This window comes from Stegostoma tigrinum, unplaced genomic scaffold (assembly GCF_030684315.1).
Source record: "Stegostoma tigrinum isolate sSteTig4 unplaced genomic scaffold, sSteTig4.hap1 scaffold_143, whole genome shotgun sequence".
Lineage (NCBI taxonomy): Eukaryota > Metazoa > Chordata > Chondrichthyes > Orectolobiformes > Stegostomatidae > Stegostoma > Stegostoma tigrinum.
In genome coordinates this window covers 9,324-36,698 of record NW_026728088.1, presented here as the reverse complement: position 1 = coordinate 36,698, position 27,375 = coordinate 9,324, and the positions used below count along the sequence as shown (strand labels likewise).

The following is a 27,375-nucleotide window of genomic DNA, read 5'->3' as shown; positions in this document are numbered from 1 at the left end:
GATGCTCGCTGCTCAGAGCTTTTAGTTTGAGTGTTGTGTATTTTAACACCTCTCTTTGAAAACAGGCTGCACAAGGGAAATGGGACACAACAAACATGAAAATGTCATTGCATTCTAGACAAACTGTTAAAAAAAATTAAACTAGAATGAAGGTATATTGATGATGTGAGTACCAGGAGTTTGATGTGCGCCACATTTGACCTGTGAGAAGTTAATAGTGGCACACTCATACCAAGAGCTCGCATTACTAGTATTGAACACCGTTACATTGTCTAATAGTTAGGGAGTATATGAATAGGTTACAATGTTTGCATATTCCAATGGCACAAGAATCTGGGCTTTTTGCAGTGTTTGTTCAACCTACTACCAACCTCAATCTCATGAAAGGCAAAATGTGGATTTGAATACCCACAGGGTGGAAAATTTCCCCCAACCTGGCCACATGCTAATGTGTATGTAATTTCATCCTGAAAGCTGCAGTTTATTAAAAATAAAACGTAAAACAAAGTAACACCATTGATAATTGATAGAAAACTGTACACAACACTTAGTAAGGTAGGACAGTGTACTCTGAATTTGGCCTTCAGTATATTGGTACTGCAAACGTTAGGATTTCTATTCAGCAATTTGCATTTATATTGCATGATTAACATCGAAAATTTTCCAAAACTCCCAAAAGAAGTACAGCAGATGGCATGATAAAAAAATTCCCACACAGAAAATCCCGATTGTTGGTATATTAGGCATTAAATAGTACAGGGAGCAAGAGCAGATGGCTGCTGAAATGTGAGATTGCACAATAATGCCGCAATGTTGATTGCCTGCACTTCGAGAATCACAATTAAGCCACGGAAGCCTAAATCACATCCATGTAACATCCACACTCATGTAAAGAGAAGATATCCTAGGAAGTGAATAAGTGTTTCCCTTCTCTTTCTTGGTTTCTATATAACAATAGTCACATGTCACAGTCCAGATCACTGCAAGGCACAACACAGCAACAAGGCATGGTTTTGCTGCTCTGAAACTCTACACGGGTAGGTGGTGGAAAATCTGACTTTGCTGAGTTCTGGTCAGTCCTTACCTATCGAACAGAAATATAAGATAATATCCCCAACTCAGGAAAATTATCAAAAACAATAACTTTGAAGTCTTTACACATGTATGCACAACAACACAAACACATACTTTCATGTCACCTACATGGAAAGAGATTTGAGTTTTATAGACAATAGACAATAGGTGCTAGAGTAGGCCATTCAGCCCTTCGAGCCAGCACCACCATTCATTATGATCATGGCTGATCATCCACAATCAGTATCCTGTTCCTGCCTTATCCCCATAACCCTTGATTCCACTATCTTTAAGAGCTCTGTTTATCTCTTTCTTGAAAGCATCCAGAGAGTTGGCCTCCACTGCCTTCTGGGGCAGAGCATTCCATATATCCACCACTCTCTGGGTGAAGAAGTTTTTCCTCAACTCTGTTCTAAAGGGCCTTCCCCTCATTTTTAAACTGTGTCCTCTGGTCCTGGACTCACCCATCAGCGGAAACATGCTCCCTGCCTCCAGAGTGTCCAATCCCTTAATAATCTTTTACATCTCAATCAGATCCCCTCTCATCCTTCTAAACTCAAGTCTCCAAGTCCAGTCGCTCCAATCTTTTAACATATGATGGTCCCGCCATTCTGGGAATTGACCTTGTGAACCTACGCTGCACTCCCTCAATAGCAAGAATGTCCTTCCTCAAATTGGGAGACCAAAACTGCACACAATACTCCAGGTGCGGTCTCACCAGGACCCTCTACAGCTGCAGAAGGACCTCTTTGCTCCTACACTCAATTCCTCTTGTTATGAAGGCCAGCATGCTATTAGCTTTCTTCACTACCTGCTGTACCTGCATGCTTGCTTTCATTGACTGATGTACAAGAACGCCTAGATCTCATGTGCTTTTCCTTTACCTAACTTGACTCCATTGAGATAGTAATTTTGAGGTGGAGCTTCAAATGTGAGAAGCATGGCTGATAATTTTTCAACAGAAGATATTTCTGCTGCCTGCTGACCCACAAAGTAGAATACAAATCTGATTTTTCACTCAAAATTGTTAAACATTGCTAGTTTTCATTATACAGGCCCACAAATATGCCAATTTAATTCACTGTAAGACCTTTTTTGCTTACTTGTCTCTCATAAACAAATTTATTCCGGTGAAATTTAGCCATGGTGCAGAAACTTCTCTGAATAAATGAGAATCGCTAGGCAATACCAAGCTCATCACAGGTCCACATTCTACACTCATGGTCATAGCAAAGAATCTCTATCAATCAGTCTACACTAGACACATGCACGAGGTGATAATAACAGCACCACTCCTTGCATCATCTCAAATTACTCGAACAGTTATTAAAAAATCTCACTCCAATGAAGCAATAATTACCACACATCAAATGTCTCTATGTGTCAAGGAACAGATGTAATTACCTTTCTGTCCATTCATCCCAATAATAAAGGAAATAATGAGATATTTGCGGTGCTTAACATGGGATACTTACCAGCTGAGGTGTTTAAACACACTCTTTTTGGGCTTTGGCGGTTTCTCGAGTTCAGAGGAGCTGCAGGGTGGCAAATAAACATTTTCAGACAAGATTCATTCAAAAAGAATCAGATGCTTTTGTTCAATATTCTTATTATTTATGGCAAAATCAATCATTTACATAGATTTGAAATTGCAGAATGATAATTTTGTTTGCAAAAGGCACGTGTTTTCAGGCAGGAGAACACTGAACATTACTTAGAGTAATGAGCGACAAAAGTTTTCACTGTAGGCACATCGATCTTTTCTGCTTTATGAACAGCAGATCAAGACAATAAGAGTTCTGAAGAAATGTCATCAGACCCGCAAGATAACTCTGCTTTCTTTCCACAGATGCTGCCAGACCTGCTGATTGTTTACAGCAATTTCTCTTTGTGTTTTTGATTCCCAGCATCTGCAGTTCCTTTGCGTAATTTTTTACCAAGACGATAACCCCCTCAGTCTTTTTGCAGAACACGTGGAATTGAACAAAATACTTGAACTTCTACAGCAGGTACAGAAAAAATTAACGAGGACTGGGCTTGAAAAAAGTTAACTGGAAAACATGAGAATCAAACTTCCAGTGCCGAAGGTGATACAATAGGTTGTAAAGTTATACAGGAGTTTCTCTGGGCCTCATCCACACTGTCATGTGAATGTACAGACAATGTCAAGCAATGAAAGGTAGTCATGAATCAGTCACTTCCGGTGACTAAAACACCACATGCCACATCTCGGAGGTAGTAAAATTACGAGTATATCTCTTGACCAGGCTTTCTGTTGCTGATATTTTCAGACAAACTGTCCGAAAATCAACCAAACTATCCGAGAGATCCAAAAGAACTTTAAATATAACTTATGATCCATGCAAAGTGAATTTCGGTAACATTTTGTAATTACTGTTATAAATAAATACCAGGTTTGAAGTTGGCCCAATACTGACTGTGCCACTGATGGAATTGACGATAATGCCAGGTGCTTGCTGCACATGGTCATCCATAGCCTGAGGATGGGCTTAATAGTGAGCTTTGATTTTCAAAGCAGGAATGTAAATTGCTACATCAGGTACATTTTAAATAATAACTTCTGCCCACCAATTTATGAAGAAGCAAACTGTTTTCAAACAATGTAATTATTACAAAGCCTGCTCTGTCAAAACTAAAAAATAGTTTCAGTGATATATAATCTGGTTCCTTAATCAACTCTGGTCCAGGAATGGCAAAGTGTTTTGTTTTTCAGTTGGAGATTATTTTTGGTTGCATTATTAAAAATATACTGTGGCTATTTCGAGATGAGGGAATGACGTTTTTAGGCAGCCATTGAAAGATACTTTAAAATGCTGACCAATTGTGTAGGGTTATTGTTTATTTTATGTTAGTAATAGGATTATGTATTTGAAAAGAAATTGGAAGGAAAAGAAACATTTCTCAAAACTGGTACAATTTACATCTGGATTTGTAGGTGCACCCACAATAGGAGCTCTTGGACATGTTGCTAAAATTGGTCACTCATCAAGTTTTTTGCATTTTCCTGCAATCATTGGCTTAGTGGTAGTATATTCTGCACTATTATATACCTTTGAAACGCATTTTGATGCACTACAACAGAATTGATTCATTGAGCAACTGGCTTTATCCTCATAGGTCAGAATTCATTGTCAAAACTTTGAAACCAAGGAAAAGGAAGACAGTAAGTAAACTGGCAGCTCACTAGCATTAAACAGCAATTATAACTAGAGAAGATTTCACACACAACCCTTAACTGTTTTACCTGCACACTCCTACAATACCAGTTACGTACTCGCTATCCTCACTTAAGTATTGTTGCATAAAGAACAAGTCTAGAAAATTCTCGTTTGGACGAAGGGTGTAAGATGAGCAAGCAAACTGCAGGGATTTGATACTCAAAATTATTTCATATTCCTGAAAGAACACAAATAAATAATGAGCTGTTAAGGCAAGTTTAAACTGCTATAATTGCTCCTGCTAAGTCCGAGTCCGTGGTATTTTGAACAGCATCGATAACTTTATTCAAAGTGCACAGTACATCATGTCACAAAAATATTTCTGCTTTGGAAATAAATGACACAAATGTGACTTTTCAAGGATAAATTTCTGTACAGATTATCCAGGATGGTTTCAGGACACTAATTCCAAAACAGCGCTTCAAAGATGGATTATTTTTAAAAAATGATTCACTTAAGAACCATAAGCTGATTTAGGGTGAAGACAAGAAATGTTATGAAAGATCGTTCATCCAAGCAAAAGGAAGTCTGCCAAGTACAAAATAAGTGGCTGATCTATAGTAACTGATACCAAGACAGACGGTGAAAATGTTGAGTTAATTTTTCAAATTTGCACCACCATGAAATTGAATGGACCATGAGCAGCTCGAAGTTACTGGACTATTTTCTTTCAACCACAGTGGCTTCTTGGTTGAATCTTGTCACAATTTCACATGTAAAAAGGGGCAGACTTTTCTAAGTCAAACTCTGACAACATGTTACTGCCAACTTGTAAAGTGCGTGCCAGTTGTCAACAGGTCAGTGAAAAGAAACACTTCACTACATCCACATCAGCTACTACAAATGGCGGGCCATTTGACAGATTACATTCCGAGCTGGTGAATTGGAGTCACACAGCGTTGGATGCCTATTTTAACACCCAGCTGATTTTACATCACATGGCCCAGTTTGGCAAATTCAGCATCAGCTGCTTCTGATCGGAACTTATTCTATTCATAGGGACCTCAAGTTACAGCTCTGTAAGCAAAATTTCATTGTTTGCCATAAGGTCAAATTCCACTCAAATTAATATTCTCAGGTTGCCTGCTGAATGTTGCAGTACAAGATGAAAATACAATCTGAGTGGGTTTCCTCTGGGTGCTCTGGTTTCCTCCCAAGGTCCAAAGATGTGCAAGATAGGTGGATTGCCCATGCTAAATTGCCCGTAGTGCCCAGGGATATTTTGGGGTTCAGTGAGTTAGACATGGGGAATGGGTCTGGGTGGGACCCTCTTCAGAGTGGCCCTATGAACTTGTTGGGCCGCATGGCCTGTTTCCACGCTACAGGGATTTGATGACACCCTCAACAGTAGCCGTGACAACAGGGATGTTTGAGAATTTGGTATTACCAAATTCAGAAATATGGAGTAAAAAATAGTGCCCAGTCAGTGAGAATCCAAACAGTTGTACTCCCTCAATTTCTGACATCCCATGACGAAATGATGCCTCTCATCTAAAGGAAAATACTGACTAATATGGAGAGATTGTTTACCCAGTGTCTTCAATAATGAAATAGCTTCCATGGCACTGAGATTAATTGAACAACATCCTCATTCACATAACACCTGGCATATCCTGTACGTGGCTGTGACTGCTCAAAGGCAAATTGCAGCACATTAGCAGCGCAAAAACAGGCCATTTGGCTGAACTGCTCCATGCTGATCTTTACACCTCTCCCACCTTGCTTCAAACTCTAAATATGCCGTTGTGTCCTTTCTGACATCTAACTTTCTCTCAAATACATCTGTGCTCATCCTCTCAACGAGTCCTGGTAGCAGCAGCTTCTGCAATCTGGCTGCTCTGAGCCACAAAGCATCTCCTGAATTCTTTATTGGATTTATTAGTGACCATATACATTTAGGATGCAGTTGTAGACCCCCGCTACACCCCCATCAAGCAAATAAAGCAGCACAAGATTGAAAGGCATGCTTCTCCCCTTTCATATAATTCCAAACATTTTGCACAGTGCAATGTTCAGTACTAACTTTTTGTCTCTTGTCAAAGTTGATCAAGCCATTCTGTAAGAGATAGACAAGGACAAAGAAAATTAGTTCAAATGTACAAAGGTCAAACAGTACTACAAGATCATGAAATTTAAAAGATCAGAAGTGAAATACAAGCTCTGTAAACTTGGTTCCATTTTAGTATATCGTCAAAGGCCAATCACAAATGATCTATCATACCACCAGGTCATATCTTGGACACTACATAGAGCCCTTTGCTCCAGTCAAGTAGATCAGTACCAAGCTGAAGACATTCTCAGCTGTTCAACTGCTCAATAGGCAGTGACATCCAGGTAACCAATTTACCTGTACAGAATAAAAATGATGTGCAATTTATCCAACCTTTTGGAAAACTAAACCCATATTCAATTAACTGCAAAGTGATTTGCATGTTCCATTGTTTACAAATTGTTTGATTCACAGTACAAAGGATCAAATTATTCTGGTTGGGATTATTAATCAAACTCATTTGTTTTTTTATTGCTTTGGTTCTCATCTACAAGCAGCTTGCAATGAAACCATAATAATAGCACTCATCAGCAAATAAGGAATCCAAATCTTGTAAGAGAGACTTACTGAATGGCAATTCGGGAAAGCCGAATCCAGCGCTGAAAATTCTGTTAAGAAAGTTCCCAGGTACGGCACAATTCCCTGAACGATATCCTAGAAAAAGAGAGTGAATTTGTTTAATCCATTGTGAACTCATTGTCCTATTTCTCAAAATTACTACTCCATGTCTTATTTATTCCCTTGATCATACAACTAACTCTATTTAGAATCAAAATTTAGGACTCAAAATTTTAGACAGTTATACAGTGGAATGCATAGTTAGATCTATAAAGGCCAGGCAAGTTCAACGTTTGATCCCTGATCTGTGAACTGGAAACCAAACTTGTGTAACCTCATCATTTGGAGATTGGAAATTTTCTATGTAATGTGCAATTTCGCTTGAAGATAAAAACAATTTACCTCACCAGATCTCCAAAACTTTGTCTCAACAAGTTTAAACGTCATTTTTTTCTAAACTCAAGAATATAATTCTTCTCAATGTCTTTTCATAGACACCTCTCTTACCCAAAGAAATAATTTAATGGTCTCAGACGGTGGGTTGGTTAAGAACCTAACAGCCTAGGAGATCTATCGGAATTGGCAAATTGGAACCAATATTGGGTTTGTGGCAGGAAGTAAATGCGATTTTTGAGGGGCTTTTCGGCAACTTGATGCTTTCATCCAGCAGCATACCAGAGGGTACAGTAATATTTCTTACTGTGCGTACATTAATGTTGAAAACACGAAAGCTCCAAGTATGAACAGCCGGTTCACAGATGACACAAGAATTGGACGGTTGTAAACAGCAAAAAGCCTTAGTCTCTCGGGTTACACATATGGGCTGGTTAGTAGGCTTGTACAGAGGCAAATAGAATTCAATCCAGAAAAGTGTGAGGTGAAGCATTTTGGGAGTCTAATAAGTCAGGACAATATATGTTCAATGAGATAATAAGATGTGGAGCTGGATGAACACAGCAGGCCAGGCAGCATCAGAGGAGCAGGAAAGTTGATGTTTTGGGTCTGGATGACAGAGGATCAGAAGGACCTTGGTGTGTGCATAAACATATTCTTGAAGGCAGGAGGACCTGTGGATAAGTTGAGAAAACATTGGATACTTGCCTGAATATAAGAGCAAAGAAGTAATGACGGAACTGTAAATAACATTAGTTGAGCCACAGCTGGAACAATGTGTGCAGAGAAACTAAGGCATTTTGCTACTGACTACCGCTCCAATTCTTGTGTCATCTGTGAACCTGCTGTTCATACTTGGAGCTTTTGTGTCTTGAACATTAATGTACTCACAGCAAGAACTATTGCGGTGCCCTGCACCATTGCCAAAGCACATTTGTGTAAGATGCTGCAAGATTAGCAAACCATGCACTGTCATTCACTGCATAATCTGGGAGAAAGCTTTATGGAAGTTATACAACTGTCCAATCATGAACTCACATTTTCCCCTGTATACCTACAGAATTTTGCACCACAAAAACAATCATCATACAGAGCACACATTTTTGATTACAAAAGCAAACCTACTTTTAGATTCAATCTAGATCAGAAAAATATGTTGAAATTCTGCACAGTGCACCAATCACAACACACAATAAACAAAGTGTGACAGCAGGGCAGTAGAAATTCTGGGGCAAAAATCTGGAAAGCAATGTAAAAAGATAGTTCACTGCAACTGGAACATTGAGCAGTTTGAAACATGGAGTGTCTGTCAAACTGACAACATGCGAGCATGATTACTGCATTTCTCCCTCTTCAAATACCAGCTTAAAAATGCTTCAATTCCATCTAAGAATGATTTAGAGAATAAGAAAACTTTGAATATTTTCTGAACTGGACAACTAGTTTGGTATGGTGGCACCAAAATATTTATATCTGACCAATTATTTTGTTCTTTTATCAAATTCAGGAGCAAAATGAGTGGACAAAGAGCATGATAAAAGGAGTGAGGAGGAATGGCTAGAAACTTGTCAGTTTTCGTCCACGCTAGTAAAACTAGATAGTTGATGTCTGAAATACTGAACGAACAAAGAGATATGAATATCTCTCCATTCCTACGCAGCAAATAGTTCTTACTGCGGAGAACAATAAAAGGAAGACATGGTAATTGAGTAAAAACACTTATGAGAACCAGTTAAATCTCTTAATGTTTTGCCTTGGCTTTTATTAATTACAAGGCCCTTGAAGTGTACAAAGCAAATGAAAAAGAAATTGGCAGATATCGCACTTTAGACATTGCTTCAGTTCAAATTTCCAAGATAATGAACACAGAGAAAGATAATCTATGAAGGCTGCATCACTGCAGCATAACCACATTAGATGTTGATTAAAACGTTAACTGCAATATCATCAGCAATTGTAAGAATCATGGCAAAACAATCTTGGATGACTTGAGCCAAGCCAGACCACCTGGACCGCAATACATATATTCCTGTTGCAGTACTGATTGACAGAATCTGTAAGCATTCAGTCACCAACTGAGTTCATTGCAGATATTTTACTGGAAACTATTGATCATGCCCTGAATATAGTCACACTGCGCCAAGTGCAACACCTTACCTCCATTAGCAGCTCTCTACTTGCTATAAAGTTATCTTCTTCATTATTTGAAAGGTCTTCAAATGTTGTCTTACTGCTCCTAGTCAAGAGAATGAGACACATTACTCTTGACAGAATAGAGTCAAGATAACAAACAGCTGATAAGGAACCTGACAAATAAGCAAGTAATACAGACAGTGAATGGCAGTGAAGCATTTTTACAATAAGTACAGTTATTTTAGCCAAATTGTTCAGAAATGTTTTGGCAATCTCTGGGGCAGGTAGAACTTGAACCCTGATTGTTGAAACCCAGGGATGGGGATACTGCCATTGTGCCGCAAAAGCTCTTGAGTGCAGTCGTTTTGGTGAATCTCATTGTAGCAAGAGAGATTTCATTCCCAAGCTGCCTACAAAAAACAACCATGATCAAATGGTCTGAGGCACACGAACATAAACTACAGGTGTGCACTTCAAAGTGTTATAGAGTGCTTTCTTGGGAGATTAAAATAATTGTTGTCTTTGTATTTTCGTATCCCACACAAACCTCTGGCTTATATCACCCCATCACAGCATATCCACAGGAAACTGTGTTACGTTCCATCCAACAGCAGATCAGTTTTTGAACACGATAGTTAAATATTTCGAGTTGCCAAACAGTTTTCTTTTTCCACTTAAACAAATTAACTCTTCGCTCCTTCGTGAAAGAATGAAAGATTCTGCCAATTAGCCAATTGTTACGATTGCACTGTAGCGCCTCTGGTAATCCTGTGAATGCACCGAGCGTGTGAAGATCACTTGGGCAAGTAAACCTGGAGGTCAAACCTGCAATTTCCTACCTCATATTTATTAAATAAAAATTACATGGCTCTTTCTGAACAATGACTTACTTTGACACGGCTGCCCAAGTCTTCTTCAAATTGAACACACTATTCAATTGCAATGCCGTAGAAATTGCATGCACTGACGAGAAATTCTGCAAAATCATACATTCCTGTCAGAGAAAAAAAGCCGTGAGTTCTGTGGAAAAATCAGTGACTCCCCATTACCCAACACCTCAGACTTTTTAAAAAGGTTCTATCAGAAAAATGTTAGCTGAGAAAATAACAGCATTAACAAACAAACTTTTTGAGGGAAAGAATTCCATGATTCTTGGCAACTCAAACCTTGATATTAGTTTTGTATCCCTCTGAGACAACCTTTTCAGTTCACTTGCTGCCAGCCTGTGACTGATTAGATATGATTACTGACACCAAAGGAGAGCTTAAAATGAGTAGGATTGAGACAGGGACATCTGAGTGGTAGAAGTGGCAAAGGTAGGGGGGTGGAGGCGGGGTAATCATCTTTGTTATATCCATCACATTTAGCTCATAAATGAATGATAGGTTGTATTATCTGACAGAATAGGAGGGCAGGACCAGTCACGTGAGATACTCATTCGAGGGAAAACAGACGAATCAGGAAATTGGGTCTACTTTTATGAGTCACTACGTTATTGATACTGAGTTAACTAATCTTACCTAGATTAGCAGCTGAATGTCCTTCATCTGTTTCCACCACCAACCCCCCCCCCCCCAACCTGTTGGAGGTAGGGACAAAACTGGATCAAATCAAACCTCCCAAATGTGTACTTTGGGGTGTGGTGGAGATGAGGAGGAAGCCTGCGAGTGTTTGTTATCAGGTCTCAAAGCCACTTCTGCTTGGGGAGGAAGGCCAGGGAGGTGCAGGGTAATCACACCATTTGGGATTTCTTTGAAGGTGCGTCAATTGGCATAATCATAAGAGCCTTATCTGATTAAGGCCAGCAGGTAGGTTCTCAAGCCCAGAGTCTTCTGGCTTCAGGGAAATAAAGCTGCTGCAGTAAAATGGAAGTAATGGAGGGCACTTCAACATGGAAGCCACTCCTTGTCAACTGTTGTAAAAACTCAAAATCAGAACTAGAAAAGTCAGCCAAGTGATCAAAGTAAGGTGGTGATTCCTCTTCAGAATAGCCTTTCATCCATGTCTACAACTGGGTGTCAGCCTACATTCGGTTGAACTGCTCCATATTGTAAAACTGGAGACAGACTTTCAAATCCCCATCAAGGTCCCATTAATGCCTCAAGACTGTTAACGAGTCAAAACTGATGCAGGCAGTGTTGCCAAGACCCAAACCAGACTTCTCTAAATTAGCTGGCAACAGAATTATTGTGAACTTTCATTCCAAACCTTAGTAATCAATGAATATTTTGTTGTCACGTGTATACGGGAAAATACATTGAAAGTACAGTTTTGTTGCAAAATCCAGTGCAATTTAGGATTACAAAATCAGTAAGAATCAATTACTTCCTTTACTTAATTAGTTAATTACTCGGTTCCTATCCTGATCCTTTCCAAATGTACGAGTGGGAATGCCACATGTTGGCGACAAGTACAAACCTGGTATCAGATCTGACAGCCCTTCCTCACTCTTTTACCGATTGCTGACTAACATGCTGAGACAAATTCCTTTGGCAAACACATAAGAAACAGACAACCAGGCAAGTTACTGAAGTGCCGTCATGTAGGCATACAGAATGCAGAACATTGGGAATAAAATGTACACTATTTCGTAGACTGATTACAGCTTGGAAGGGAGGCAAATAACACTATGTAATGCCCAATAACTAACTTCATTTTTGAAGGGCCAGTAAAAATCTGAAATCAGTTTGCCTTTTTTATCCACATAAATATTTTTGATGAGAAAAAAATACATTAATACTTCAATGCAACTGTAAACTGAGGCAAGAACTATGAGCAGCCAGCACGACAGAAATTATGAATGCTAGGATTTTCCATGAAGCATTCAACTCTTATTCAGAAAAGTATTCTGCTTGCCAGTTCAAGAGGCTTTCAAACCTTGGACATATCAACACATAGTGTTAATGGCTTGCTCTCTTCCACCATGGTTGTTTCATGCACTGTGGACTTTAACATGTCACAAAGGCTAAAAACCAATAAAGAATAGTGTACCTGGGCAACATCAATCCATTTCTCAATGATTTTAGCCCTCTGCCGTGGTTTCAGCTGTTGAGGTCTTAATATGGTGCTGGTGACACATTTTGTAACATTATTGAACTGTGTAATGGTGGCCTGGACGGTTGATACCAGATGCTGTTTTTCTTCCTTCCCTCGTTGAGACCAGATGGACCCTAAACATTGGCTGGGCACAAGTTTCCGAAAAAGATCCTGATCAAAAATAAAAAGGAAACAAAGGGTAAAGGTATCAGTCGTGCCATGTTTTTAGCAATGAACAACAAACAAGATTTGTCCGTCCATGGGTACATTCGTCCTGCTAGTTTGCAATTGTACATTAAAACTGCGTGCTATATTGTCAACGACTGGCTACATAATACTCACATTGATGCACAAGCGCACATTGGCTATTCAGACAGATCAAAACCCTCGAATTTTCAGTCATCTGCTTCCTATTTGTAGGTTAGATTTAAAATCACTGGTTATCTCCACCCAACTCCGACTGGGCTCCACGCACACCATCATGCATGGCTCTGCTGGCAATAGTCACTGCTACAGATGCTCAGCCCTGGTGGCCCACAGGCTAGACAGGCTGGGCATCAGTATAGCAGCCCTGCATCATGTCTACTTCTCGCACCAAGGCAGGTTGACAGAACACAATGGCAGCCTGGCCCTCTGTTGGTTCAACAGATCTCAATGTCAACACTTCCCCACTGTTGGTTTCATGCTGAACACGAATATTGCCAAACGTCCAAGCTTGTCAACTGGCCATTCAGATTACATTGTGTCCTTCTGTCTCCGTCTTCAAGATGAGCAACTCCCATCAACAATTATGCCCCAACAGTGAAAGTTAACACAGCTGGCAAATAGTTCCTTCAGATCCCCGTAAACTCATTCAGAATGGAGAAATTTGTCAGTCTCGTCACTTTCAAAGCCAGAGTTGGCTGTGACAGGTTGGAATAGAATGGAATGCTCAGAAACCATCGAGTGGGAAACTGTTGCATGTTTATGCAAGCATGGTGGGCTCTCACTTTTAACAGTCTGATCACGTCACAATGATGTCATCGATCATTTCTGGCAAGGAATAGCTTAGGGTAACCCTGCTGTCTCGACAGCAAACTACATAATAAAACTCCTGCTGTTTAATGCTTCAGCCCCCTGCACCTGTGCAGTAAAGGAAAAAAAAAAGAACTGGCAATGAGGATCAAAAAAAACCGCTTTGAGATTCATCAGGTCAAACCACTGATTTGAAAAAAGACTCTCAGCCCTCACTGCAGATCTCTATGATTCAACAAAAGAAAAGCAGCTACATTCCTCGACAGACACCCAACGAGGTTGTTGCCCACCAAAAATGGCTGCTGTCATCATTATGTCACATGATTAGACTCTAAATGCCAGTCGGTATATACATACACATATGCAACAGAAACTGCAGTGAAAACAGACAGTTACCTTTGGAACTCTGTGCAGAAAAGCAGCTGCCCCTTAACAAACTGAGATAACAAAGTGTGGAGTTGGAGGAACACAGCAGGCCAAGCAGCATCTTAGGAGCAACTGTGCTCACCCAGCTCTGCACTTTGTTATCTCGGGTTCTTCAGCATCTGCAGTTCCCATTATCTCTTATCCCATAACCAAAACCAACTTTTGACAAAGTGGTCACTTCCAGATGAGATCGCTGCACCCCTGTTCTGAACACTAACATATGCTTGGGATTTTTGAGACCTAGAGGACTACTTACATTCTAGAGTCACACCCAATGCTGACATACAGACCACTGAACTTCCACTTCAAGCCTAAGCCTATGACCAGACTTTGACATAACTCAAATTTTGATTCAGCAACTACGAGTCTCATTTTTTAGAGGTAGACATCAAGCCACCTTGCAGACGAGACTGGAATACCCTGTGGCTGATTCCACTCCAGAAGATTCTGGGAAAACAACAAAATTGCCATCCTGGATACTTCAAACAAAATCACTGGACTCTTGAAGAAACAGTGACTGTTATGATGAAACAATTAAACTTTTACCCTGAAATACTATTCATTTTGTAAAGGTTCAACACTAAGTTACAAAGGATTTTCAGTGCTCTCTCAGGTCACTTATTTCACATGACGTTCATTCAAAACAAATGACAAGTGCTGAAGTATTAGTTGGCAGGTATTTCAAGCGAGATACTGAAGTTACACGTCAAACAACACATTTTAACATCTTGGAAGACTGCATTTTGAAGGGAATTCAGTTATAACGACTGGTGGAGCAGTAATAGCATTAAACAACACAGAGAGATTCAGATGCCTACTGCTGACTGAAATATCTTATTCAGAATGACTGGGCCCCAGATTCCTGTTTACTCACAGCATCCATAAAAGTCAGCTGCTCTGCAATGAAGCGTGATGGGTAGGACAGGAGCTTTTCGTCAACTTGTTCGATGGTTTGGTCGTGTTCTTCTCCAATATAGAATCTAACTCTTCTACGGTAGCCTTCTGTGCAAGTGAAGATAGACATTTATTTTGTGCCCAAAGTTCACATTGCTCTAAAATATCTCACAAACTTGTGAATAGAAGTCATGCATTGGTTTACAATAGTTATCTAATATTCATACTTCGAAATCTAGATTTGGTGAAATTAATATGATATTGCACTGAAATCCTCTTGTTGGGAGCATCTCAATTGCAAAAGAAATTGTATTTAATGACAGATTCCCATCCCAATTTCTAGCTTTAGGAAATCTTCCGAATCACAATCTATTGTTTCACAATAACTTGCAAACTTATTACATCAGATTATAAAATAAAATGTCATTGACGGCAACAGTTCAAAAGGAAATTGTCCAGAAAGTCGTATTACATGCTGCTGGGTCTTAGCGGACCATATTAGAGTATCAAATCTATGCAGAATTTGGTCTCGTACATCATGTAGTACAGGGGTAATCATTCAGCAATAATTTTAATTAACTTCGTTTACCCAAAAATTTGGAAGTAATTTTGAAGCTTGTCAAAGGAAACCAAAATGAACTAAATCCTGAGACAGAGGGGCAAGCCGCACACAAACTTGTAGGGAGGCACCCTGAATTAAAACCACATTTTTGCAACATAATTATAAATCTTACTGAACATCTCTTTCTCCGCTGTTTCCTCCGCCAAAAACCGACTCAGGAGTTTCTGGGCCCGATGTTCAGCATCTGACCCCGGCACTGTCTGGTTCAAGTAGCAAAGTACCTTCCGGAGACAAGAGTAAGTTGGAACTTGACGAAAGTCTTCGGCAGACTCCTCCAGCCAGATTTCAAGAATTTCAGGTATAGCACTGGAAATAAAGTCAGAGTTTATATCTGTTTATCGGGGAAGCAAAACGTGTGGGAAAAAAGCTTCTAATTCTACAAATGTAAATGCAATAGATTAAAGTTGGAATATGGGGTCATCGTGCTCACACAGGAGATGAGCTGCCATCTTGGGCTGCTGCAGTGCACATGGCAATGGTGATCCTGCTGTGCCATCAGAGGGGGGCTGTGTGGCACTTTGACCCAATGATGAAGAAATGACTGTCCAAGTTCGAATTACGCTGGCCATGGATGGAAACTGCAAGTTGGCCATGTTTCCAAGTTTTCTTCTAGGTAGATTGCACAAGTAAGCTTAAGGCTCACGTATAAAGTGATTTCACATGTGTCTGAGGTTACTTATTACACCAGCAGGACCTCTTGGTGTTTAGAGTTTGCTAGTAAAGAGAAAGTGAGCTTTAACAAAAAATCTTCTTTATAAAAGTCAAATGGGACAAATCAGATGAACAAAGAAAAACACAAGGATAATGATGATTTGTTTGGCTTTGTTCTGGGAGTTGCATTGCCAGCAGTTGGATACCTCGGTAACATGGATAAATTGGGTCCAGCTGAGGATGAATAATGAAATACTCCAACATAGTCAGCTTTCAATTCACTTATTTTAACTGCCTGCCTGGCTAATACTGAGAGGCCGCGTAGCATTATTTCACAGGTAAATCAATGGTTACTTTTTTGCAACAAGACGTCAGCGGCACAGAGAAGTCATCACACCACTGAAATCGAACCCTTTGCACAGAAAAACTCCCCAGGGCACTTCACAGCAGATTAACCATTCAAAAACTGACAAAGGAGGAGATATTCAAACAGGTGTCCAAACATTTGGTCATAGTGACTCTTCATGAGTTTCTTAAAGGCGAGAGATGGTGATGTCTAGAGGAAGAAACTATACATCTGCAGGAAGAAGCACTAACGGTGGTGGGCTGATGAAAAAAATAAGAAGTACACAGCACACTGGACGTGGCAGAACAGAAATGTACCAAGCAAAGTTTGGGACTTAAAATAATTCCAGACAAAAGCAAAATAAGAACGTGAAAGGATGTGAACACAAGAATTGAAAGTTTTTTTCGAAAAAAAATCTAAAGTTCAGACATTGGTCAACCGAGAGACAACGTGGGCCAGCATGGACTGAGTTGCAGCTATGGTCTATGATGCAATAGGCAGAAGAAACCTTTGATGTTCCAAAGACTCCAAAAAGTAAACATTTGTTTGATTGGCATCCCCAATTTACATGGAATATTTTACACTGAAAGTGCTGTTCTAGTTTTTAATTTGGAATTTCCTTATCTGCAGCCCTACACTGAAACAGATGATCACTTATTTGAGTCCGTTCATAATAGATCATTACAGCACAGAAATTATATGATGTGAGACATTACACACAGACATTGGGGCTTCACTCAGACTTTAACAGCTCCATTCCTGTTAAACAGTGGTTGGTGTAGGAAGTGCTAGGCAGCCATAGTGCCATATGCAGCAATAGCCTCTTGTTGTTTGAGAAAGATATACGACTTAGAAATAGTTTACACTGGAGGGACTATTTTGACTTCATCTGCTTTCAGGTCAGTTGGCATAGGTCGTACTCTTTTGCAATGATTCAAAAACACAGCTGGCCCACACTGCTAAGATGCTGAATGATATTAACTAGTGAACATGGCAAATTATGAAATGAAGTGACTCATTTTTGGAAATGTCAAGAGATTGTTTTTCAGTGAGGTCAGAAGAATTATGAAAAGCTTGATAAAAGGTGAAGTTTTTAATCAGCTTTTTAAAAAATGGAGAAAAGCATACTGTGCATTTCAGATTTTAGAGTCTAAACAGCTGAAGCCATGGCTGGTAACAACAGGACAAACATAATCTGGGAGAGGCAAAAAAGTGAAACTGGACAGGAAAAAAGAGAAACGTCTGAAGTGGACACAAGGAAATTGCAGAGATGGAGGGACAAGGCTGTGGAAATGTTATTTGTTATGTTACCTCTCGGAAACAGTGACTAACTGAAACACACTGGAAATGTGACTTAAGGAAGTTGCCTGGGCTCATTTGGTCCTGAATCTTTCAGAAATGCTTCGATCACATTACAAACACTCGAACAGTAACCCTCCAAAAATATATAGAAAGAAAAATCAATTCAAAAGATCACAAAACCAAAAAATTCCATATCCTACTGAAAGCCTTCGTGGCTGGGAAATAGGTTGCTGAGCTAAAGAGCCTCTACCCTGCTGACAATATGGTAGAACTTAATTAGTACTGTGCAGAGTCCAAAATTTGACCCAAAACACTTTTCTGTCGTCCCACTAGAATTAAAGTCTCTGTTTCCAATAGATTCATTAACAAGTTACTACATCCCTACCGAGTAATCTGAAGCCTCTAATCAGCTGCAGTGTACAACATCATTTCATTTAATTACTCATTATCATCCTTCCACCATCTAAAAGGATCATTTCCTAAAGCGAGCACAACATAAACTTAGATTGCAATGGCACTGGAGAGAAGTGTATTCTTAAAGTATTAGAGTCTTCCAGAATTGAAATAATTATGTACAGGTGCACTTTTGTCTTTCTTTTCAATTCTGGCCACTTGCGCATCTGAGATTAATTGTTTCATCGATGACAACTTCACTGGATATGTTCCTGCCACTTCTGCTCTCACTCAAGATGTTCCTTTAAAACCATGTTTTGACCATGCTTTTACTCAACCCCCAAAATATCTGTGTTTTCTTCAATGTCAAACTGACAGGTTGTAAGCTACTATTCTGTAGAAAACAAAAATGATATTTTTCTACATTACTCAACCCAAAAAACTTGAATTCAAAAGGAGATTAACATACCAAATAACATGCCAAACCAGCACATTACTTTCATGAGGATTACACTGTCCTCAATCGGGGATCAGGATAATTTAGGTTCCTTCATACACTTCATCCCTATATGTCTCTTGAGACATTAGTACAGGAATATTGTGAAATTAATCAGGACCAATTTGGTATCCACAATTAGCTGTGTTCATCCAGACATGAATAGCTAGGTGTTGGAGAAAAATGTCCAGATAACCACCAAGCCCTGTGGCTTAGATTTCTAAAACTTTGTTTCATTTACCCAAAAAGCCAACTGGGTGGGTTAGAGTGAATAGCAATGCACAAGGCATCCCAACTGTGTTCTGAGTTAGTAGGTACTGCTGATGCTGGAGTCTGAGATAACAAGGTGTGGAACTGGATGAACACAGCAGGCTAGGGGCTCAGGAAAGCTGGCATTTCAGGTCTGGACCATTCTTCAGAAAATTTCTGGTGGAGGGCCCAGACCCGAAACATCAGTTTTCCTGCTCCTCTGATGCTGCCTGGCCAACTGTGTCCTATTTGTTTGATTAACAAGAGGGATTTTTCCTTTGCTGCATTTTTCATAAATTGTTTGAGCTTTCTTTCAAACTTCAGTGCAGCCCAGTTGTGAACGCTTGCTATTGCATCTGAAGTAAAAATATTCCCTGAAAATCCTCACTCCCTCAAATTGACCATTTTTCTCAATGCAATACTGCAAAAATTTGCCTTTGTATTTGCTCACAAGTAATTTATCTGTGCTGGGCCCTTCAGGCATTGGCTTTCTTGATTATAAAAATGACAAACAATATCAACTCAAGAAAACAAAATAAATGAATAAACAAACCATGTACAAAAGAAAATAAATCACTGTATATATAAAGATAAGAATTTCAAACTTTAAAGTCCCCAAGTCCAGTCCAGCACTCAAATCTATTGGATAAGTGTTCTTTTGTCTTAATCAAAAAACACAGAGTTTAATCGAACGGCCAGACAAACCAGAATAATCCCATCTTTAACCCCATGCTGCCAAAGTGACATGCAGGGCAGCATGGTGGCTCAGTGGTTAGCACTGCCACCTCACAGCTCCAGGGTCCCGGGTTTGATTCCAGCCTTGGGCGACTGTCTGTGAGGAGTTTGCACATTCTCCCCATGTCTGAGTGAGTTTCCTCCAAGTGATCCAGTTTCCTCCCACAGTCCAAAGATGTGCAGGCTGGGTGGATCAGCCGTGTGCTAAATTGCCCTTCGTGTTCGGGGAATGGGTCTGAGTGGGATGCTTCAAGGAACAGTGTGGACCTGTTGGGCCGAAGGGCCTGTTTACACACTGTAGGTAATCTAATCTTATTCAGAGCAGTAAAACAACCTCAGCTATCTGGTATAGCTCAAAAATAACTAGAATTCCAGCTGGAGATGCATTTGTGCGATGCTTTCTACAGTCAAATATCTTTGAAAGCACTTCGTTGGCAAACTTCAAACATGAAAAATGATTTCATGAGATTATTTGGATTTCATAGATTCAGGAAGTATTAATTCAAGATCGATTATGTGCAAAACGTACAACAGCAGCATGGAGTCGGAGGGCTACCAAAGTCAGGACACCACAAACAAACCACTTGCCAAGTATCTGACTGCTCTAGATAGCGGTATAATTCGGTTTCAACTATTCACAGGAAGTTTGCAGGATAACTTCTAATAAAGTGGTGTGAAGAGGAAAACCATTCCTGCAATAATGCATCATTATCACAAACTAGATTAATGACAATCTGAGATAAACAACCCCAAAAGCGTGATCATGTAGGACAAACAATTCCAAAAGACAAAGAATTTTGGATGATTTACACTGAAAAATATTAACAAGCCAATCTCTAGGAATAATGCAATCATTGGACATGCAAGGCAAGCAGCTTCTTTAATGCAAAAACAGAGTTAACATTTTGGGTCCAGCGACCCTCCCTCAGAACTGGAAGGGTCACCCAGACCTGAAACATTAACTCTGTTCTTACCGTCACAGATGTTGCCAGAAATGCTGAGCTTTTCCAACAACTTTGTTTTTGTCCCTGAGTTGCAGTGTCCGTGATTCTTTCAGTTATTATTTAGCTTCTTGAATGTGATTGTTATGGGTTGGAGTGCCGTTTGCCATCCTGTTTTGGGTGCCTTATATATTCATGACAAAGGCTCTACATTATTTTACAGGTCTTTCTGGCTCTCCAGCAATTCTTCTCACATTCTTAAATTTCACATTGAAAATACAATTTCACTGCATGTCAAATCAAACTTACATTTTCATTAGTGTTTCCTTTTCTGCAGGACTGAAATTATATTCTTCTAGAAAGCTTGATCTGTTGAAGTCTATGCTTCTGCGATTTATCATAAACCACAAAAGAAAAAGCAAATTGAAATGGTGTTTAGGTCTACAATTGGTTGCCAGCCGTAAAATAAAAAAATGAAGTCTCAAAATTCAGCATCCCAAGCTGTGATCAGCTAACTTTATGAAACAAGGTCACACTCTAAATGTAAAACTGCATAAAATAGTGAATACGTTCTTTAAATTTCCTCAGGAAGTTTACCAGAAATGCCCTTGAGGGCCAAAGCAGCTCGCCAGCAGTGGTGGCGGCTGGTGGTAACAGGGGAAAGGAGCAGGTGCAAGGAGTGAAGCCACTTCTTCAATAGCTTACATTTGCTACTAGTCCAGAAATTTCAGTCTGAGATAAACTCAACACCTTCACACGCAACTGCTGCTTGTGCTTTGTATTGCTTGTTCCTCAGAATTAGGGAGAGAATAGGAAAAAAACTCAGAAGCTGTTTCTTCATCAATGTGCCATGATCTGGAATGATATCCGTGTATTTGTTTCTGTGGTATGTGTTACAGAGTCATACAGCATGGAAACATCGCTGCCTTCATGAAGAGATTTCTGATTATCCAGCCTATGGCCACCAGCTCTCCAGCCATTCCCTTTATACACTACTGTATTGCAAATGAAGCATAACATGGTCACATTTTGGATCAAACTCACTTCTTGACTGTCGCTCCCTTTTCTGGTGAACTTAAATTCTGAATTTCATCAGAATTCGGACCGTGTTCAGACTCGACGCTTTCACAGCTGCAACTGAACATGAAGAACAATTTAAAACACCTCAAGCAAACCCTTTTATCTTCAGTTAAATCCATTAAAATACCCATGAAAATTGAAGATTCAGAATTACAAGCCTCCATCAGATGGTTTTATTAAACAGGTTACACACCAGATGGTGAAGATTTCTGAGTCAGCATAAAATGTTAGCCCATATGCTCCCCAAGTATTCTTGCTTGAGACTGGGATTACAGTTCCTGTGATGCTGTCCCACCAATAAGATGAATCTAGTTGCTGGATTTATCCACACACTTTTGAATATAAACATAGTACATGTTGTAATCCTCCACTCCTCTGATACCACCCCTGCATTCAAACAGCATTAGGTTGTTGTGCAAAGTGCCACTGCAGCCTCAAGCTATTTTTCTCTATCTCAGTATCCTCAGTTGTCTACAATTCACTTCCTTCTGAGTTACCAACACCAGGGACAACCAGCCGTTCTAATCAAAGCAGAAATTGCTGTAAAAGCTCAGTGGCTCAAATTACTCAAAAATATTAACTCTGCTTTCTCGCCACAGATGCTGCCAGACCTGCTTAGCTTTTCCAGCAATTTCCATTTTCGTTTCAGTTTTCCAGCATCTGCAGTTGTTTTATTTTCACATTTCTAAAATGCTGTCCAACCTCAGCTCATCCTTGTCTCAACTATTTACTTTTCATCATGAATTGGACAGCAACTTCTTCTGAATAGTATCGCAGCCAGGCCCTTACCTCTGTGAAGATTAAACAGTGGATTTATGACCATTAGCCCCACTTTCGCTACCCTTTCACTGCTCACAATGGAGGACGACATTCGGATTCCCTTTTAACATTAGCTGCCAGCATCATTTAGTTCAACACTTCCCTTCTGAACTACTTATAATTAACTCGGTACACACTGGGGTCATCAATAATCCTCATCATTTGTACCATTTGCCACACTCTCCCGCTTGTGGGAACATTCTGACACTGTCACTAAACAACCTCCTGCTGTAAGACAGGCTAATTGCAGTTTTGCCTAAACTTGTGTTCAAACTTACTTGCTGCAAACGCCTTCTTGCTCCTTTTGAAGTTGGACCTCCTCCAAATCAAAATTATTCTGGATTGTTCCTTCTTCTCTTCTGGAGCCAAAATAAATATCTTATGATATGGTGCTTCCTGAAATGATCCATGTCTGATATTCGATATATAGTGTGTGTGTATGTGTGTGCACAATAATTATAGAAGTGGTAGTGCAGGTTGAAGATATCATCAGGATTCTGAACTTTAAAAATTGGAGCATTGTATGAAAAACAAATATGTTCTGACTAATCATTATAAAAAAAAACTCCTGATATGCCCTCAACTCTGGTATTTACCAATCACACTTCAGGAAGGGATTTGACAGGGTGCACAAAACATTCCCAAAAAATATTACCAGAGATGACAAACTAGACAGCCCTGTGGAGAGCCTGAAGAAGCTCAGGCTGTTCTTGGAGAAAACTAAGAAGTGATTTTAAAAGTGTTCAAAATCATAAGGGATTTGGTTAGAATGGATAAGAACAATCGGTGCCTTGTGACAGAAGGCTTAAGGAGAAAAGGACACTGATTTAAGATGATCAGCAAAAAGAACCAATGGTGACAAGGAATTTTTTTTTTCAATAGCCTATTCAGGAACTGGAAAGCTCTGCCGAATAGTGTGGTGGATGCAGCTTCAATTGCGGTCTTCAAAAGTGAACTACAATTTTCGAAAGGAGAGGTTTCGCAGTATTACACAGTAAAAGGACTTAGGAGTGAACGTAGGCAAGTCCCTCTTTGAGAGCTGGTACAAACATTATTAAATCATTGTCTCTGGGCTATTACCATTCGATGGCTATACAACATTGCACAAACTGCTAGCTCCCCAGCTATATCCTACCGCTTTGTCATATTCTGAATAATGATTCATTTTGTCATGCATGCAATTAAACTTACTCAGCAATTATTTCGCTGGATCCTGAAGAAACACAACTTCCATTTTCCTCACCATTTGCACTGTCAACATTTCCAGAACTGCAATTGATCAAAGAGGACAAATTAAGTCATTTAGAACAGGCAAACTCGTCCAGAATTAAATCCAACCCAATTCAACAACAAAAAATCACAGCCTTGAGAGATGGATTGTTTTGACTTCCACAGGATGCCCACAGGCCTTCATATTGAGGCAGTGCTGGGGTGTGGGTTGGAAGAGACAGAGCAGGGCAATAAGGAGAGAAAACCATTTCTTCAGTATTTCACCCTTGTTGAAAGCCGTTTCTGGGCTATGCAATAACTTGATACTGAAAGACAAGCAAAATTTAATCTACCACTGAAAAGCTTTGAAAGCTTTATGCTAATTCAACATTATCCCATCTCTCAAAATAAGCCAAACATTGCAGAAGCAGTGAAGCAGTTGCTTCATGTGATTGCTATTGTCTGGATTGGTGCTCACTGCACTGCCATTTGGGGTATCTTCCTGAGGCAACCCTGACATAATCCTACAGCAAATCCCAACAGTTTCCTTTCACAGTATTAGATCCCAAATACCATACAACAGGTTTAATCTGTCGTCACATCAAATTTACTTGTCAATTACTCCTTCAGTTTCTGACAAACTTAGGTTTCCACCCACCACACAGTGTGACATGTCAATATTTTCACAGCTGCAACTGGTCACAAAACACCAAATAAATCATTTTACTTGTGCATATGATCACATTTTTAATTTCTGGCACTGTTATCAACATTGGGATTTGTGGCTGTGAGGGGGAGCCAGTGGGTAGATGAGGTGTAAAGATGTCAAATAAAGAACCTCTGCACTGGGACAGACAACAAACATCCCAAAAGAGAGGATTTAAGTTTAACTTCCTCATATCTGAAAAAGAAACTCAAGCTCTTTACAGACTATTGACAATTCAACCCTCACAAGCACAGCTTGTAACTCAAAGTTTGATTCAGAGCACTGATGTAGGAATTTGTCTTTGCTCAAATTCACTGAAGCTTAAGGTCAGATTAGTCACCATTGGCTGTTTTGCTGAAAAAAAAATCATTTTTCTATCCTGCTCCTTTAACAGTTCTGAGTTTCGTTAAAGATCTGGACAGAATAAGCTCAGGATTAATTCAAGGTCTCTGACTTGTGAAAGTGCCTGACTCCATGAATACACATGGCAAATGACCAAATTAGATAATTCAAAATGCAAATTATTCAATGGCAATATTGTATAGGAGAAATACCAAGGCTCGGACATGGGGAGCAGGTCACATTCTTAATTGATAACATATTTCTTCAAATGTTACGGACATTTGGAGGACACTTCAATGAACTTGGAGGAAGTTTGTAGGGAGGGTGCAGCTGAGCAGGAAGGAGGAACACAGAGAAGTGCTGAGGTGGGGTAGAGGAGATTAACTCATTTCTTTAGCAATTTTACCAGAGCCACATTGTCCAGAAATATAACCTCAATATTGATCTGAGAACAATTTCCCATCTAAGTGTTTTGGATGCTTCAATGGTGATGCTATTATTTCAGACAACTGTCTCTGTTATAAATTTTTGAGGGAGGCAGCCCAGCAGACACTTTAATGTGACTGCTATAGTCTGGAGTGGCACTCATTACATTGCAACAAAAATTTTGAAGAAATCAATGGTTCCCCATCATTCCCTTTTCACACTGCTGCATTCCAAATGAAGCAGAATTAAAACATATCAAAATTATTTCCGATCAACCTTGCTTCCTCATGGTTACACAGATGCCTGGCAAACTTTGATTCCTACCCACCCGACAATCTATACAGCCAAAATATCTGCAGCTGTTAAGTGCACATGAAGCACAAATTAAGAAAAGGATTTGCATCTACAACTGACTTGTAAACATTGAAAATAAATACTGAATCCCAAAATGCTCTGTATTTCAAGTCCCCATTAGGTCAAAGTCCACATGAATGACTACACTAGATGGCTTGCTTTCCAAATTTTCAGAGAAAATATGTAGGACACTCCAGTTACATCGGCTGGTGCATTTGAGGGGAGGTGGGAGGTTTCGCAGTTTAGCATTGTTGCAAGTTAGACCACCAAGGTCTGGATGTTGAGGGCCAATCAAATTTTCACTGAACATTTTAAAATGTTTTCTATGGATCAAAGGCTGAAATGTGTCATTGATTTAATTACTGGCAATGGCCTCGGAGGGAATAAAGCTGTTTCTTTAATGTGATTTTTATCGTCTCGAATGGTGACATAATCTTTCAAGAGCTACTATATTCACAGCAATTTCTTTTCATGGTATGTATTATGAATGAAGCACAGAAGGATGAAACTTACTTTGAAATGTCTGCAGTCGCTTTTGGTGAACTTGGTTCTTCATCTTTCTCAGAGTTTGGGCTGTCAAAGGTTTTAGACCTGCAATTCATTAAGACCATAAGACCATAAGACAGAGGAGCAGAAATTAGGCCATTCGGCCCATTGAGTCAGTTCTGCCATTCAGTCAGGATGATAAGTTCCTCAACACCATTCTCCTGCTTTCTCCCCATAACCCTTAATCCCCTTGATAATCTGTCTCAGTTTTAAATGTACTCAATGACCTGGCCCCTACAGCCTTCTGTGGCAGTGAATTTCACAGATTCAACACTCTCTGGCTGAAGAGGTTTCTCCAAATCTCCAATTGAAAAGATCTCCTCTTTATTCTAAAAGTGGGCCCTCGGGTCCTAGTCTCTCCTATCAATGAAAGCATCTTCCCAACATCCACTCTGTCCAGGCCATTCAGTATTCTAAAAGTTTCAATTAGATCACCCCTCATCCATCTAATCTCCAATGAGTATAGTCTCAGAGTCCTCAAACGTTCCTCATATTTTAAGCTTTCCATTCCCTGGACCATTCTCATGAACCTCCTCTGAACCCGTTCCAGGGACAGTGCATACACAACCTCAGTGACAATCAGCATTAACAGTTGGGCTGAGAAGGATGCTGATCTGCCATCCCTTTCACTGGACCAGCAGCTGTCAAAACTGATCCAAACCGTCAACTGGTGAGTAACGCCGGCAGCAATCTCTGTATTGGTCACCGCTGGAATCGGCCAAGGCCTCCAGGTTTCAGATCCAGCAGAAGGCCTGCAGCATGAACCACAAGCTTCCATCTAAAATTTCTTTTTACAACACTAAGAACAGAGCAAATATTAGAACAACAGCCAACTGTTTCTTTAATGTAAAAACAAACAAACTATGGACACCGGCAATCTGAAAGAAAGGCAGATGTTTCTGGAGAAACTCTACAGGTTTTGCAGCATCTACAGACAGAAAACAGAGTTCAAGTGAAGCCAGGTGACATTTCTTCAGAGGTGTGAAGTTCTAAACAGGGGAACCTTAACTCAAAGCGCCCACTCTGCTTTCTCTCCACAGATGCTGCTAAGTTTCGGGAGATAGCCTCTATGTAATGCTCCTGAAAATGCCAGACCTCCAGCAGCTGCCCTTCATATTTTTGTATTCCGATTAAAGCATCATTTCCTCACATATTGGATCAATACTTACTTTCTGATCTCAGCAACTGTCTTTGGAGGAATTGGATTTTCAAGCTCCTCACAACTCAGAATGTTATCATTGTTCCCGATGCTGAAATTAGTTGTGAAGAATGTCATTTTAAACAAATACTTGCACCCAGTAATTCTTAGCTCATCGGCAGTTTCCTTTGTATTCCTTGTAC

The 27,375-nt window shown here is 39.8% G+C and overlaps 1 protein-coding gene across 2 annotated transcripts; it reads right to left on the bottom strand.

Moving 5' to 3' along the window:
* LOC132207741 (ral guanine nucleotide dissociation stimulator-like 1) lies at positions 1–27,269 on the bottom strand. 2 transcript variants are annotated; one of them, XM_059643624.1, is made up of 14 exons: positions 26,002–27,269; positions 23,643–23,720; positions 22,730–22,810; positions 21,597–21,689; positions 20,862–20,939; positions 15,552–15,745; positions 14,798–14,925; positions 12,439–12,654; positions 10,338–10,441; positions 9,472–9,550; positions 6,931–7,017; positions 6,337–6,369; positions 2,550–2,609; positions 1–66 (listed from the first exon to the last, which is right to left on the bottom strand). In XM_059643624.1, exons 1-13 carry the CDS (start codon positions 26,097–26,099, stop codon positions 2,601–2,603), a joined length of 1,278 nt encoding a protein of 425 aa, XP_059499607.1. In that variant the 5' UTR covers positions 26,100–27,269; the 3' UTR covers positions 1–66; positions 2,550–2,600. The 2 variants fall into 2 exon arrangements, with proteins under 2 accessions (XP_059499607.1, XP_059499609.1); XM_059643626.1 differs by lacking the exon at positions 22,730–22,810.
* Between the last annotated feature and the right edge of the window lie 106 nt (positions 27,270–27,375).